Source organism: Pseudochaenichthys georgianus, chromosome 1 (assembly GCF_902827115.2).
Source record: "Pseudochaenichthys georgianus chromosome 1, fPseGeo1.2, whole genome shotgun sequence".
NCBI classification, from domain to species: Eukaryota; Metazoa; Chordata; class Actinopteri; order Perciformes; family Channichthyidae; genus Pseudochaenichthys; species Pseudochaenichthys georgianus.
In genome coordinates this window covers 43,178,443-43,194,936 of record NC_047503.1, presented here as the reverse complement: position 1 = coordinate 43,194,936, position 16,494 = coordinate 43,178,443, and the positions used below count along the sequence as shown (strand labels likewise).

Sequence of the window (16,494 nt, the reverse complement as noted above, 5' to 3'; positions counted from 1 at the left end):
ACATGTCCGAGGAGAGGCACGACATACTGATATACACCTGAAAATGAGCAGAATATTTCCTCTTTAAAAGCTGAGCTGAGAAAAGTCATCATGTCGTTGTTGATTTTCTGATTAATATGCTTTTTGACTTTTATTTTATGATTTTTAATGATGCACTTTCCTGCAGGCATTCCCACCTCAGCATGTTGACCTAAATCAAAATGGACAACAGGACCAACAGCAGCTTGGGTCTACCGGACTACTTCCTGTCTGGCGACGTCCTGGACTACGAGATTCCTCTGGACGAGATCCCGGACACCACCCAGGGCCGAGCCTTCTTCGTGGCCACCATCGTCATCGCGGTGGTTCTCGTGGGCATCATGCTGGTTTGTGGCGTGGGAAACTGTCTGTTCATCGCCAGCCTCGCTCGCTACAAGCAGCTCCGAAATCTCACCAACCTGTTGATCGCTAACCTGGCTGTTTCGGACGTGTTGGTGGCGACCGTTTGTTGCCCGTTTCTGCTCGACTACTACGTGGTGAAGCAGCTGTCCTGGGATCACGGGCTTCTTCTCTGCGCCGCCACAAACTACCTGCGCACCGTCTCCCTCTACGTATCCACTAACGCTCTGCTGGCCATCGCTGTGGACAGGTGAGACAACGGCACCTTCATCATGGAGTTTAAAGGTCACCTATTATGCAAAATCAAATTTGTCACGTCTCTTCTACATCAACATGTGTCCCCTCTTCTTCATGTCTCTTCTACATCAACATGTGTCCCCTCTTCTCCATGTCTCTTCTACATCAACATGTGTCCCCTCTTCTTCATGTCTCTTCTACATCAACATGTGTCCCCTCTTCTTCATGTCTCTTCTACATCAACATGTGTCCCCTCTTCTTCATGTCTCTTCTACATCAACATGTGTCCCCTCTTCTTCATGTCTCTTCTACATCAACATGTGTCCCCTCTTCTTCATGTCTCTTCTACATCAACATGTGTCCCCTCTTCTTCATGTCTCTTCTACATCAACATGTGTCCCCTCTTCTTCATGTCTCTTCTACATCACCATGTGTCCCCTCTGTGGAAAGAGACTCTGAAAGTTTCAGGAACAAAGATTCTCTCTCTTTTTGATCAATTTCTATAAAAACCTGTCTGAAAATGAGCTGATCAGATTTTGGCCACTTTATGATGTCATAACGATGTGTTGTCTTGAGTAACCATTAGCCAATCAGCAACCAAGGTAACCCCCCCCCCCCCCCTTATCACCTGAATCTCCTCCTAGAGCACCATTGTGTTCTTTGTAACCAAATGTCTCTCAGAGGGGCGTGGGGAGGGGCTCCTTATTTTCATCTAAAGTAACAGACAGAGAATCAGCACTTTGGAAACAGAGGGGATTATGGGTAATGCTGCAATGATCTGTTTGGTGTTTGGAGCCAAACACTTCAGAGACATGTTTTTGTATATATCTGAGAGCTATAATATATTGATGAAAAACAGTATAATAGGAGACCTTTAAAGAGTGTGGCGGAAATGTATCGAGACTAAGTAACAAATATTAAAATGGTGAGGAAACCTTACGTTATGCTGAAATGAAGATTCTTGGAATAAGACTTTTAGGGAGTTTATTCAGGAAGGTAAATCGTTACATAGTGTCAAGCAGTTTGTATCAAAGTACAAAAGGACAGACTCCTCTTTGGCTTAAGTTCAGAACCGTTATTGCCAGAAAAATAGGCAATTTAACGATTGCTCCACATCGAACAGATCTCTTTTGATGATTTACGTTTGCCTACAATAAAAGCATCTTCAGGGCCTTCTCTCAGCTCCTGAACCAGATCCATCATCGGCTGACGCTCACACTTTATGACAAGCAGCCCTCCATGTTCCATTTATCAATGCTGACAACCTCCGTCATCTATAAACAGCATGTGCAGGGAGGGAAGACGGATAATCTCTGTTTATCCGGGACAGTCACTACCTCATTCACACCAACGCAACTCCGGTTCAAGCTCCGTGCTAGAGCTTTTCAGGTTCAGAACCAGTTCTTCGGTTTAGCTCTGGCTCTTTTCACACCGCCCAGAGTCCGACTGGTAATGCGTCGTTGCGTCATCGTTTGCGTCATGACGTAACCGTTTGCGTGCCTGCTTCATAAAGCCAAACCGCGCGGATGAAATCAGTTGCATTCATTTCTTATGGCTCTATCTGCAGCTTTTCCGGAGTCATTTCTGTGGTTTAGTTATATTCTTATAAAAAAGTGTACTGTGTCAATAAAGGTTTTTTTAAAACACAACTGCTTCCGAGGTCGGTCTTATTTCTTAAGGTGGACTGAACCATGAGTGTGGAGTAATGTTGTATCTTTCATTTAAATGAACTGTAACCTTCACCCAGGTATGCAACAGCTGTTCTCAAATGAACACGTGAAGTAAAGTTTAATATTTATAGTTTTATAGATTTATAATGAGTTATAATGAAAGGTGATCAACGTGAATGCTCAGGTTCCACCTTAACACGCGACACGTTGCTTCACCATGAGCAGAAACCTTTATATAGAGTCTATGGCAGAAACACTGAAACTCTTGTTAAGTTTCTCCATCGCTGTGTACAAACTGGATAAAACGCGGGCTTTTTGTTGTTGTTCAGGAGTTGATCTGTCTCTGCCCCCGCCTCGACGTAAGCGTGACGTATGTGGTGCTTTTGCTCTGGCCGGACAATTTGTTGGTGCTTGAAACGAACCGGATTCCGGAGCTAAGAGGCTGCTCCGCTGCGGTGTGAAGAGGAAAACCCGGTGCTTTTCCAGCTCCGAACCGGCCCTGAAACACCGTTGGTGTGAATGAGGTAACAGTGGTTCCAGTTTCCCTCTAGTCCGTAGACCAGCTGAACATCTGCCACTGGGTCTCATTGTGTCCCAGCTGTGCATCAAGTGTGCAGCTAATATACAGCTTAATCCATCAAATCAACAAATTATAGTTTTTCTGGTCGGTTCCCAAAGTGAGGCTCCAGCTATTTGCAACACTTACGTCAGCTTCTTGATTCAAATGTCTCCTCTCAAAGTGGAAAACAGCCCTGAAAAACCTCTTGAGAATGGTGTAATTACTTAAGCTACTGGAGATGTTGATACATTTTAGATTATTGTCACACTCCCAGGTTTATGTCACGGTGTTAGTGTTGTCTGTCTGGTTATGGGTTTTGTAAGTCTGTTCATTCGGTGTGTTGTCTTCCTCCTTGTGTTTTGTCTGGTCCTCCTCCCTGTCGTTAGTTTCCCTGGTGTGTCTGATTGTCTCATTGTGTTCACCTGTTGTCCTTGTGTTTCTCCCTCCCCTGCCCAGCTGTGTCTTGTCCTGTGATTACCCTTCTGTGTATTTAGTCTTATCTTCCCCTGTGTTCCATGTCGGTTCATTGTTTCCCCTCCATGTTATTCCACGGTCCGTGTTCCTTGTGCTGCTCATTTGTTTTTGGATATTTTGGCCACAGCTTTTGTTATTTAATAAAGCTCGCTTTTTTTGTTAAATTCTGCATTTGGGTCCTACCTTTTCCACGCATCCTGACAGAATGAACCGACCAACAATGGACCCAGCGGATTTTCATGATTTTGAGTTGGATCTGTTCGATCTAGATTTTTCCCTACAGTGTTATCATGCCGAGTGGAATGGAACCTCTTCTAGAAGGGATAAAAAAAGAGGCTATCCTCAAAAAGGCACGAATGGAGGTGGCCGAAATGGCTTGGTTGAGGAGTTCGTTGCCTGAGTGGCTACAACTTTTCACAAGTTGTCCTGAGGACTTGTCCGAAGCTTCTAACCTTTTCCTGGGATCCGACTACTGTCCTGTTGGAGGTCCACGGAGTCTCCAAAAAGCCTCTAGGAGACGCAGGGCCAGGATTCCAGCGCTCCAACAGCCATGATCCCGGCTTCAGTTCTGGTTTCCACAGCCCTGGATCCATGCACCAGTACCGGTCCGCAGAGCTATGATTCCTTGCTCGATTACCTGGCCCACACAGCCATGGTCCAGGCCTCTGTTCCGGTTCCAGCGGCTCCAGCTCCAGCCTCAGACCTTTTCTCAGTAACCCGTCTGGCGTTTGGAGGTCCACGGAGCTTCCAAAAGGTCTCTGGAAGATAGCCAGGATTCCAGCCCGTACTCCAGCGGGTCCGACCCCAGTTCTGGCCCCAGCGGCCATGGTTCCATGCTCCTGTGCCGGCCCCCACTGACAGCCATGGTTCCAGCCCCAGTCCTGGCCCCAGCAACCATGGTTCGGACCCCAGTACTGGGCCCAGTAGCCATGGTCCCGGCTTCAGTACCGGCCCCAGCAGCCATGGTCCCGGCTTCAGTACCGGCCCCAGTAGCCATGGTCCCGACTCCAGTTTCGGCTCCAGGACTGGCTTACCGGCCAACTCCAGCACCTCGTCTCTTGTTGGCTCTCCAGCCGACGCCAGCTCCCTGTGTCCTGTCGGCGTACCGACCGACACGAGTTCCCTCTCAAGTTCCCTCTCAAGTTTCCCCTCTAGTCTCCTCTCGAGTTCCCTCTCAAGTCCCCTCTCAGGTCCCATCTCGAGTCTCTTCTCGAGTTCCCTCTCAAGTCTCCTCTCGAGTTCCCTCTCAAGTCTCCTCTCGAGTTCCCTCTCAAGTTTCCTCTTGAGTTCCCTCTCAAGCCCTCTCTCTCTCGAGTCCCCACTCAAGCCCCTACTCAAGTGCCGTTGGAGGTTCCGCTGGGGGTCCTGCCAACTCTATGTCCTGTCCCGCTGGTGGTCCCGCCGACTACTCTTCTGCCGGGGGTCCTACCAACCCTATGTCCTGTCCCGCTGGTGGTCCCGCCGACTACTCTTCTGCCGGGGGTCCTGCGAACTCCATGTCCTGTGCCGTCGGAGGTCCCGCCGACTACTCTCCTGCCGGGGGTCCTGCCAACCCTATGTCCTGTCCCGTTGGGGGTCCCACCAACTACTCTTCTGCCGGGGGTCCTGCCAACCCTATGTCCTGTCCTGTTGGGGGTCCCGCCGACTACTCTTCTGCCGGGGGTCCTGCCAACCCTATGTCTTGACAATTATTAAATTATTACCAAGGCTGAACCAATGAGTTAATTGATTGGTTAGCATTTCTTTTAAGTACCATTTAATTATAAGAATTGTGCTTTGGTTCCAGCTTCTCAAATGTGAATTCTTTTAAATTATTATTTTCTGGATATCTTAGTAGTCTTAGAGCAGGGGTTCTCAAAGTGCAGCCCGCGGGCCAATGGCGGCCCTCGTAAATGTTTCTGGCGGCCCGCGATAGTTAATGTGACACGCTGAAATGCATGCGTTATATTTTAATCCTCCGTGGTTGTATCTAGTAAGAATTAGAATGAGTAGCTTTCCAGCGGTATCTCCTGTGAGACTGTAACCAGGGCACAGCAGCCAATATGGCCGCTCAAAGCAGCTTGACTTTACACTGTGTGGGATTGATGGATTTGTGTGTCCGTCAAGGAAATCTCGGCCGGCAGCCATCATGGTCTGAAATGACCAATGGACATCGAGAAATCACTAAGGACCTACCCACCAAGTAAAAAAAACATAAACCACGTATCTCCCATCAGTTTACATCTGTGTGGAGAGAGAGAGAGAGACAGAGAAAATGGCTAAAAAAAAACGTTACAGTTGCCGACTTCGCTAGAGATTTTTTTCGCTAGCAGAAGAAGAACACAAAGACAACAACAAGGATCCATTTGGACATGGGTAAGTGTAAATATTACAGTAATAGTGTACTGGCAATGTGTGGGGAATACCGCGAAAATGAACAATAGGTTTATTGATATATATTTTGTATCGATAGTCATGAACTTTTTCTTGGGACAAAATAGACTCCATAAGCAAACGTTTACTATTTTGGTGTGTAAAAGTGAGATTACATGTGTAGATTAAATTAATCATTTATTCGTCCCACAACGGAGACATTTACAGTGACATGTTTTTGCCATCGATTATTTTATCATACCGTCCTGTACAGATGAGACTTTGTAATCAGATGTAGTCGATGTATATGTGTGTCTGTGATTTTATACTGAATGTAAAGTAACTGGAAATACCTGTGTGTGTGTGTGTGTGTGTGTGTGTGTGTGTGTGTGTGTGTGTGTGTGTGTGTGTGTGTGTGTGTGTGTGTGTGTGTGTGTGTGTGTGTGTGTGTGTGTGTGTGTGTGTGTGTGTGTGTGTGTGTGTGTGTGTGTGTGTGTGTGTGTGTGTGTGTGTGTGTGTGTGTGTGTGTGTGTGTGTGTGTGTGTGTGTGTGTGTGTGTGTGTGTGTGTGTGTGTGTGTGTGTGTGTGTGTGTGTGTGTGTGTGAGAGATATCGTGAGAGACTCCTTCTGCAACCTCCCAAACTTTATTTTTATGTGTGCATTGTTATTTGTGCTTGCACTTTATTTCAATGAAATTAGTTGTAATTATTGTCCTACACAGGCGGCGTTTATCCAGCAGCCAGAACATCCATCTGTGCCGGCCCCCAGGTCAAGATCTACTGTGGCTCAAGGGCCTTCACCAGAGCCATCACCACCAAGGACCAGCAGACCAGCATCACTACAGCTGCCTCCACCTCCATCTGCGGCTGCCACCAGGTCAAGATACACCTCAGCACAAAGGCTCCACCACAGCCATCACCTTCAACCCAGCCAGCAAGGAGGTCTCGTGGAGGTCTCGTATAGCACTTGTACACCCCACCTACACAGCAGCCCATGCACCATCACCCCCACCTACACAGCAGCCAGACCCACTGTCTTGGAAGACGGACAAAGACCTTGACACTGTCTTGACATTTATAATGAATAGTTGGTTGAAAGTTCTGATGTTCAATATTGTAAATAGTGAGATTTTCCAGTTTCTTATATTTATATAAATAGTTGGTTGAAAAAAACATATTTATAATAAATTGTTGGTTGAAAAAAAAGGTTGAATGCTCAATTTGTATTTGTACACATCACATGAACCTTGGTATGTAATATGAAGTCATTATTCAGTCCTGATGTATCTCAGTCCCTGCTGTGGTGAAAGTAGAGTGATAAACACCTGTTTTACTCAAAATGTTATGTTTTTCATTTTAGACATGAATAACACATTTATATACAGTGTAATTCAAATATTTCACTGCTTTTGTGATCCTAGGACTTTGGTAACCAAATCTAAAACACCAAAACAATTCGATCACATGAGTAAATTTGTGTTTTCACAAGAGTTTTGAAGATTTTCCAAAAATCGGATTTCACATTTTAAGCTTTTGAGCTACTTATCTCATCAAACAGTGCTCTAAGGTGAGTAATTTGCATATATAGCAAGACCAGAGATTTTCCTGAACATTTTGATATGTAACACATGGGGTGCCATGTTAGAAGAAATACATTTAAAAGGTGATTTAAGAAAACAGGGTTAAGAGGCTTAAGAATGGTAAAACTGCACCCCCTGGGTTGTCATTCCTAAATTATGAATGACAGCTTGTGGAAAGTTTGCTAGACTACTGGTTGCATGGCAACTAGGCATCTCGCGAGTTGCGGTAATTGGTTAGTACAATAAAGAAAGGATTTGTTTTGGAATTATTTTGTCTTCCGTTTTTTTTTGGGCGGCCCTCGATCCAATATTGGGTACCTAAACTGGCCCTCACTCATCAAAACTTTGAGAACCCCTGTCTTAGAGGGTCTCGTGCTTTAGGAAATGATGATGGTATCAAACAATAACCATTCAAAAGTCTGTTTATGTCCTGCCACAAAATCGTGCTTGTATACAGCCAGATGTCTGAAAGGACTACACTTGGTTTGAAAAGTATTTCAAGCTTTTAGGTTTCAGAAAGTCCTCTTTACAAATAGCTGTTATTATGTATAAATGGTTTTTGTACGTAGAGAAAAGCTGTAGTGGTGAAGTCAGACTGAAAGAGACTGTCAGCAACAGTTCAATACAAAATAAACTGGAAGCTCAGCATCAAGATGTGTGCAGACTTCAAAAGGAACAGGTTTCGGTGCAAAATAATGTCTCGATCAAGCTGAAATCCTCAGGCTATGTTTAGCTTTAGCAAAGCTATTCTTTTAACTTCTCACTTCTACAGCATTCTCCACAGGTACATGGGTATTCAGGGGTATGTTTATGTCATGATTTTAGTTTTGTGTGTGTATAATTTCCTGTTCTATTTTAACAATTTATGCCACCACTGAATGTCATGTTGCTTCATTCATCTAATAAGGAGTCATACTCTTTTTAGAGTTATACTAAACCTCTATTGTCAGTGAACTTAAATGTTGTGAGGTAGTAAACAAAATACCTAACTGCATATAAAAGCTATATTTACAAAAACTTGTGTACGTGTCTTCAATGCCTAAAACTAAAGGGGAAAAATACTTCACATTTCCAGGTCAGGCCGAACACACCCCATGTGCGTTAGTTGGTCCTTCCGAGTGTTTGATTCAGAAAAACTTTATTTACATTACTTAACAAAAGTGGAATTTCAGGTTTGATTCAGTGTGTTTCTCTCTTCCTGTGTGCAGGTACATCTTTACTCCACTACTTATTTTTCTGACGACTTTTTACTTTCTACTTCTTACATGTTGAACACAAATACCTGTACTTTCTACTTCTCTCATTTCCCAAACAGCTGGTTCCTTTAGTCAGAATGTGTGTTTGGTGCGTGGTCATTATTCTTTAGAGTCACTGCGTGCCTATTGATTTGAACACGATCCGTGTATCCATCACTTCCTGGTCTTCTCTAAAGAAGAGGGACCAATGGAAACGTTGTCATGTTGCCGTTGGTTGGCATGGAAACATTCATTAGCTAACAATGACATTATTGTTCTATTGATATAAAGGGAGGTCAGGTACTCTTTAAAACAGCTGCTAGCTATGGGTACTTTTTACTGAAGTACATTTCAAAGCCTCTTTACTTTTACTTGAGTAAAGAAGTTTAGTCAGTACTTCTACTTTTACCAGAGTATTTTCAAACACGAGTATCTGTACTTCTTGAGTAAATGATGTGTGTACTTTTGTGTTTCTCTCTTCCTGTGTGCAGGTACATGGCCATCCTCTACCCTCTGAGGCCTCGTATGAAGCACCAGACGGCGTACTGCGTGATCCTGACCGTCTGGATCGTCCCCATCTTCATCTCCATCCCCTCCGCCTTGATGTTCTCTGAGACCAAGTACCCCCACAAGGAGGGTCGTTCCCACAAGACCTTCTGCGCTCAGATCTGGCCCGTGGACCAGCAGATTTACTACCGCTCCTACTTCCTGCTTATCTTCGCCCTGGAGTTCATGGTCCCGGTCACCGTCATGGCCGTCTGCTACATCCAGATCTCCAGGGAGCTTTGGTTCAAAGACGTTCCCGGTTTCCAGACGCAGCAGATCCAGAAGCGGCTGCAGAGTCGACGGAGGACGGTGGTGGTTCTGATTCTGGTGCTGGTCACCTACGTCCTGTGTTGGGCGCCATATTACGGTTACGCCCTACTGAGGGACTTTTACCCCACCCTTATATCCAGGGACAGGAACTCCTTAGTGGTCTTCTACATCATCGAGTGCCTCGCGATGAGCAACGGGGTCATCAACACCCTCTGCTTTATGAGCGTACGAAAAAACACCAAGCGTCTGAAGAAGGCGGGAAAGTTCCCCCTGAGGCTGGTGACTTTTGTTCCGGCAAAGTCTTCGGTCGAAACCGAGACACGGACTTTGTCTCTCCGAGTGACGGACGACACGGAGGGAGGGAGGCTGAAGTAAAAATATAGGACATAGGACGTCAAATATAGGGCTGTTTTAACAGCACACTGGATAAGATAAGATAGGACGCTATTTATCCAGAAGGAAATTGTTGTGTCAAAGTTACAAAAACACAATAAACACAGCAGTATAATAATAATAAAACTGTACACTAACAGTGCAGTAAAAAGAGCAATTAAATAACTACAAGATCTGCTTAAACATCCAGAATCTCATCAAAGAGGCGCCAACATGGGATCATTCAAAGTCGTATCGTCCAATCGGGAGATGGAGGCACTTCCAAGTACAAAAGCATCTGAGATGTCATTAGAAACTGTTTGGAAAAGGCACTCAAGTACAAAATACTTGGCAGCTGATTGGATGAATCAATTGTCAGTCAAACTCTTGAGAAAGTCCACTAGGAGAAGATTAAAAACCGTCTTCTTCATCGAGGAAAGCCTTCAGTGCCATTCTTTGTTCTTCTTTCGATGAAAACATACCATCACAGTTGTGTCTCTGTGTTGCGTCACACAAAAACAATTGCTGCTCTATAGATCCTCACAGGCATTACATAATCAGTTGCATTCATTTCTTATGGCTCTATCTGCAGCTTTTCCAGAGTCATTTCTTATGGTTACATTTTTCCACAGGCCGACAACAGCTTCAAAGAAACTATTTCCCTCAAAGAGAAACCAAACCTGCCCTGTTGTCGTGAGAGAGAAAGTGCAGAAGGACACATCCATTGAAGTCAGTGTGCTGCTCTGAGATGCTAGCTCAGACACTTGGCGTCTCATCTCGGGTGCAGGTCATCAATGTTTGGGCTCAGGCTCTGAGCTGAGGAGACCCTCAGGATGGAGTGAAGGTGCGTGCAATATACCGGCGGGCCAGATCTAACAGTAATTAGAAATTATCCTGCGTGCCGAAATTAAATCCACCACGGGCCTGATTTGGCCCCCGGGCCTCGAGTTTGACTCATGTGATTTCAGAGCAACATGATGCGAATGCACGTCTGCAGCCAGAGACAAGTGGGGGGGTTATTATTTAATTTATACAATAATGATACAAATAATATAATGCCAAATGTTGATAAGGCATTTATAATCACGTTAACTCTCAGTTTGGATTCTACTGCATCTGATTTCATTGTCTTTGACATGGTTTATGCAAGAATCAAACCTGAAATTCCCCTTTAGCTAAGTAATGTAAATAAATAATGTTTTTAGGTTTCAAATGTAGACCTGTAACATTTGGAGAGGTTTCTTTTTAATTGTTCTCAGTGATAGCAGCAGTGGAAGAAATAACCAGACCTGTGAAAGTAATAAGACACTTTGAAAATACTCTCTGACTGTAAAAGTCCTGCATTTACAATACATGTTAGTACAGGCAGTTATTGTAATAACTTGCCTGTCAGTGTTTTACTGCTTGATGTTTTGGGATTAATATTACGGCTGTTTTAATGTTACATTTGATTACTGTAGATGTTTATGATTGTGTTCATTTTGAACTCCTTTATATAAAGTTGGGTATTTTTATCTACAGCAATGCGTCATATTCTCTAAGATGTTTGCAGCTTTATTCTGTGTCGTCACAAATCTCTAAAAAGCCATTTTGACACGATTTTCATCGAGTAAAACGGCTCTGTTTTCACTGCCTGACGAAGCATTTTCCAGCTGATCCGAGATGGTAAATTGGGGGTTAAAAAAGGGACAATTTTCCAAACGAATAATGAAACATTTCAACATCCCTCAGCTAATCTGCAGAGTCATGGCCTTTACTGACGTTTGTTTGTAATGAGTAAATATAATGACTTGTTGTTTTTACAGCAGGAAGTAATGAGATGAAACAGGAAGTGGTTTGATGTTGAGTGTGTGGATTAACTCCCTGTGTGTTAATAATATATGTGGTGACGTTTCTGTGACGCTCTCTGGATGTATCTATCCTCTACTCTTTATTATATAAAATAATATTCATTAATATGTTAAGAATTGTAAGGTGTCGTTGGGCGATTTGAAAGGCGCCTCTAAATAGAATGAACTATTATTATTATCGTTGGGGAATAATTTGCTTAGGTATTCAACCTTTGGCACAGTTCATAATTTTCTCTTCTCACTGTCTCTTTCCCACGGCATACGTTCTACGGCCTTGGGTGTTGCTGCTATCTCTCTAAAGCAGGGGCAGCTTGGGCGCATTGTTCAGTCTATGACCGAGCACAAGCCGCCATGAGATAGTTTACTGTTCAGGGACATCTAGCAGCCCTTCTTTTTAGGAACGTAGGTTCCCTGGTGCACATTCTTTCCTATGGACGACAGCTCTAGTTAGATTGAGGGTCCATATTTGTTTAGTCTCGCTGTTGTTGTTGTTGTTGTTGTTGTTGTTGTTGCCAGTTTATGACCGAGCACAAGCTGCCATGAGATAGTTTACTGTTCAGGGACATCTAGCAGCCCTTCTTTTTAGGAACGTAGGTTCCCTGGCGCATATTTTCTATGGACGACAGTTCTAGTTAGATTCAGGGTCCATATTTGTTTAGTCAAGCTGATGAAGGATGTTGATTGTTACACTCTGAACTAGGGCTGCTCGATTATGGAAACAAATCATAATCTCGATTATTTGGGTCAATAATTGATATCACGATTATTAAAAACGATTATCCATTTACTTTAAAAACATACATTTATTGGAGAAAATGTTTTTAACAGTTGATTGCCCTGAACTTTAAGTATAATTCAACTGAAAAACCAAAAAAGAAAAGAAAAAAACGAATTAAAAAAAAAAAAATCGTTTTATTTCGATTACGTTGTTTTCGTAATCGTTGCAAGCCATAATCGTAATTGCGATTCAAATACGATTAATTGAGCAGCCCTGCTCTGAACTAGTTCAAACTTCGAACTACAGAAGAGTGCTTCAGAATTGATTGTGGCAACCCGTGTGGTCCCGTGACATGTCTTGTGAATTCTCCGGCCGAAGCTCCAAATAAACCGTCAGTGTTTCCAGCTCTCCTCATGTCTCTCCGAGTCCTGTTTCCAATTGCTTCAGAAGTATATATCACTATAGGTTAAGCTACCCAGCAAATTAAAGTATTTCAGTTAGCTCCACCTTTACCAGCTTTAACATGAAAGAGATGAACACATTATTGCATCATTTTACAGAATTTTGAAAGAAAATGATTTGCCTTTCAAGGAACAAATAAAGCTATAAAATAGAAGGACGTTAGCTCATATATGAGACTTCAAAGATATTTTACTTTGAAACTGTACATCAGAATGACCTGATATTCTCTGAGTGAATATTTAAGGTGGTCTGCTATCCCCCTGAAGTCAAATGTGTCTTTGATTATGGACAGTTTTTTATATATTCATATGTAAAGATAGAGGGACGTTAGCTCATATATGAGATAATCAAATATGTTTTATTTTGAAACTCTACATCAGAATGACCTGATATTTTCTGAGTGACTATCTTTTGTGTAAAGTGCATATTTTTCTTGCTGATTAATCTAATTCATGAGTGTGATGGAAGGCAAGTCAAAACATTTGGTGATTCATTTCTGTTTAACATCACGATGAAATAAAAAAACAAAACAGGAAAGACTTTTTTTGTTTTCAATACATTTATTCAATAAGGATAAGAGCATATAAGTAGCAATTATAAGAGATCTACTCCTTAATTGTACATATTTACACAAGTAAAATCAATCCCAGACAGGAGGAGATGGAGCTTCACCTGAGAAAAACACTTAAACAAAATAATAAACCTTATAAAAATACAATTAAAATGGACCAATCCAAATTTTTATAGCGTTTTCAGTGCTTTAGAAAGAACAGTTAGTAGTTTGCCCTTAACTTGTGTATTTCACTTCAAACATGTATTAATTAAACTTAGATTCAAAGCGGCAAGAGGGATCTTTTTCAGGCAGAAACTTGTATTAATGCACTGTTTAGTTTGAGGTCAATATGACGACTTGTAGGTTGTTGTTCCACCGAGGGAAACTCGTTTCTTTTTAATTGCTTCAAAGAGGTTACGCGTCCACTCAGAAGATAAATGATAAAAGGATTTCTGAAGCTGAGTGACTTCAGGTTCAGGTTCAGGTTAGATGCTAACGTACACAGAGTAATTATAGTTGCTAAAAGCTAATGGTTTAGGGAGAACATTGGGTTTCAGGGGCAGCTTGGGGACAGTTTGCAGCTACTACGTGAGCACTTAGTGCATTTTAAAACTATCTTTTTTGACATAATGTGTGAATATAAAATGCTTAGGACCGAGGCTGTATTATGTTGTTTTGCTAGTTGTATAAACGACTAAATTAATTGATTTATACAAGATTTCTGAGCTTATTAACCCTTGATTTGTGTTCTTGTTAAATGTGATGTTAGGGACAGAAAAAAGGATAATTAAAAGGTGCTAAAAACTGAGGTATCGGGAGAGAATTTGGTTTCAAGGACAGCTTTTGGATGGTTTTCCCCTTATAGATGAGACCTGTGGACGGAGATAAGTGCATTTTGAAATCAGCTCTCTAAGTTCTACTTTTGGGAAGAAGGAAAACAAAAATAAAGACAAAGAGAGCAAGAGGAAGCTGTGAGACATAAATGCATCACCTGAAGACTGACCTCAGGGTTTTGATAGTTGCACATATCAACGTTTCTGAAAGCATGGCTTAGATTACACATATGAGCTGATAAAACATCTGATTCGAGTGTTTGTTAAATTCCGATGTGGAGGACAGAAAACAGGATAATCTAAGATAAGATTTAAAATCAGAAAAACGGTTTTAACGACGACTTTTTGTTGGATTTCGACAGGTCAGTTGGGACCAGATTCTATAAACTCAACACTAACATAAATTGCATTTTATTAAAAGTGAAGATCAGATACAAACACCAGCATTTTTGGGACACTTTACCGCCTTTACATGAATCTGTATTTACACTTTATCCGTCTGGTTCAGCTTAGAAACAAACAAACAACAAAAATCAAGACGTTGTGTATTTATTTCCTCCTCTTCATGAAGGTCTTTGCCTCCTTCTGTAACTCCTTGATGTCCTCCTTCCCGCTGTCGTCAGAAACAGGAGGTGTGTAGTCTGAGTCATCGCCCGCATCCTCGCTGTCGTCATCGATGAAGCTGTCGTCGTACTCGTCCCCTTCATCATCATCATCCTCATCACCGCCGACCTTTTTGTGGACGGTGCGGGTAGAGCGAGCTGTAAAAGCATTATCAGAGTGGGTGAGTCACACAGGCAGGAAACACAAAAAGGCTTAAAGTGCAACAACAGAAATGTGTGTCTTTCATCTGCCGCTGTTCCTGGAGTTCATTTTGAATTCAGCAGAACTTTATGTTTTACTTTAGGGAGAAAGAATAGAAAATACAGACAGAGAAAGGAGGGGGAAGTTTGACATTTCAGTTTTTAAAATAAGGTTTTTGGTTGAGGACCTGCCACTACTTGTCGTCAAATTCACTTTTTTTTAAGCCATGGACTGAATCATTTAACTGAGTCACGGCCCGTCCACACGGCGGCGTGCGTTGAAACCTGCCGGTGGGCGTGTCTGAAACTTGACCAACAACCAATCACATGAATCTCTCGCCCCTGACACACAAGCAGCGGTTGGATTGGCTGACGCTTCTGGCTTAAGGCTTTACTGAAGTGCCACAATAATATCACCTATGTGATTGATTTAAAATATTAATATTGTGGCTTTCCAAGTTAAAATTGATTGTAGGGGTGTAACGGTTCACAAACATTTCGGTTCGGTACGTACCTCGTTTTTAGGTCACGGGTCGGTTCGGTACGTTTTTGGTACAGCAGGAAAAATTATCACAAAACATTAAATATTGTTTTTTAATTATTATTAAACTGTGACTAATGTATTCAAATAAATACAAAATATAGTAAAATAAACATTAAGGTGCAGCATTTCGAAGAACTGAAATAATCTGTATTTGAACTGTACTAGTACCTAAGCAGCCAGCTTGACATTATGACTTGCTTGTCATTGTATTTTCATGTTGTTCTAAAGAAAGATGAACTTGTCCACATTGCTTGCCGAAAGGGCAGATCTGCTGGCACTAACAATGTCTCCTGCTGTGGAGAACACACCCTCTCGCTAGGGACAGAGGTAGCAGATACAGCCAGGTAGCGCTTTGCTACCATGGCAACATAAGGATACTTGGCGTTTATAATAGCTTTGGCTCGGTCTGAAGTTTCTGCGAGTGGTGGAGGCTAAATGCTCGTGGGAGTTGGGTTTGCACTTCAGTCTTTTTTCTTTTGGTACCGGTTATATTCACGTTCGGGTGATGCCTTTTCAAATGAGTGTGCAAGTTTGATGTATTGCCAGCCGCGTAACCAATGTTAGTTGAACAATGCCGACAAACAGCTTTGGTTCGGTCCACCTGTCTTTGTCCGTCATCCTTGTACGTAACTGCAAAACCAAAATGTTCCCAAACCGGAGACTTCAATGATGCTGGAGGATTTTCAATCTCAACTTTATCTGCGTTCGCCATTTCGACAGTTCCTCAAATTACTGACTACATTTGAACGCATCCCTGTGACCAGCTCTCATAGTATGCCTCTCGTCCAAGGAAATTAAATGATATAGATTACGTCCAGAAAGTTGTTCATGTTCTCAATTTTTTACGTTTAACGCTATATTCGTTCGGTACACTCGTGTACCGAACCGAAGGGCCCGTACCGAATAATTTCAGTACGGGTACGTGTACCGTTACACCCCTAATTGATTGATATGATTGCGATTTAAATCAGCATATACTTCTGTCAGGGGATGCCAGCCCTCAAAATCTCCTGCCACCCTCTTGCCACCCCATGAATATTTGTCTAGATCCGCCCCTGA

General features: G+C 42.6%; 2 protein-coding genes across 3 annotated transcripts in view; one reads left to right on the top strand and one right to left on the bottom strand.

Moving 5' to 3' along the window:
* Window positions 1–200: 200 nt before the first annotated feature.
* Window positions 201–12,986, top strand: prokr1a (prokineticin receptor 1a). The gene is made up of 2 exons (XM_034088363.2): window positions 201–628; window positions 8,976–12,986. The coding sequence occupies exons 1-2, from the start codon at window positions 201–203 to the stop codon at window positions 9,673–9,675; spliced, it is 1,128 nt and encodes a 375-aa protein (XP_033944254.1). The 3' UTR covers window positions 9,676–12,986.
* Window positions 12,987–13,272: 286 nt separating this feature from the next.
* Window positions 13,273–16,494, bottom strand: part of aplf (aprataxin and PNKP like factor) — a 26,490-nt gene continuing 23,268 nt past the window's right edge. For both annotated transcript variants that reach the window (XM_034088267.2, XM_071203732.1), the window contains exon 11: window positions 13,273–14,849. In XM_034088267.2, coding sequence (XP_033944158.1) covers window positions 14,638–14,849 — 212 coding nt within the window. In that variant the 3' untranslated portion in view covers window positions 13,273–14,637. The remainder of the gene's footprint in view (window positions 14,850–16,494) is intronic.

Coding starts and splice junctions, on each gene's coding strand:
- prokr1a (XM_034088363.2), top strand. CDS start 201: ATGGACAACAGGACCAACAGCAGCTTGGGTCTACCGGACTACTTCCTG. Junction 629..8,975: donor CTGGCCATCGCTGTGGACAG/GTGAGACAACGG, acceptor TCCTGTGTGCAG/GTACATGGCCATCCTCTACC.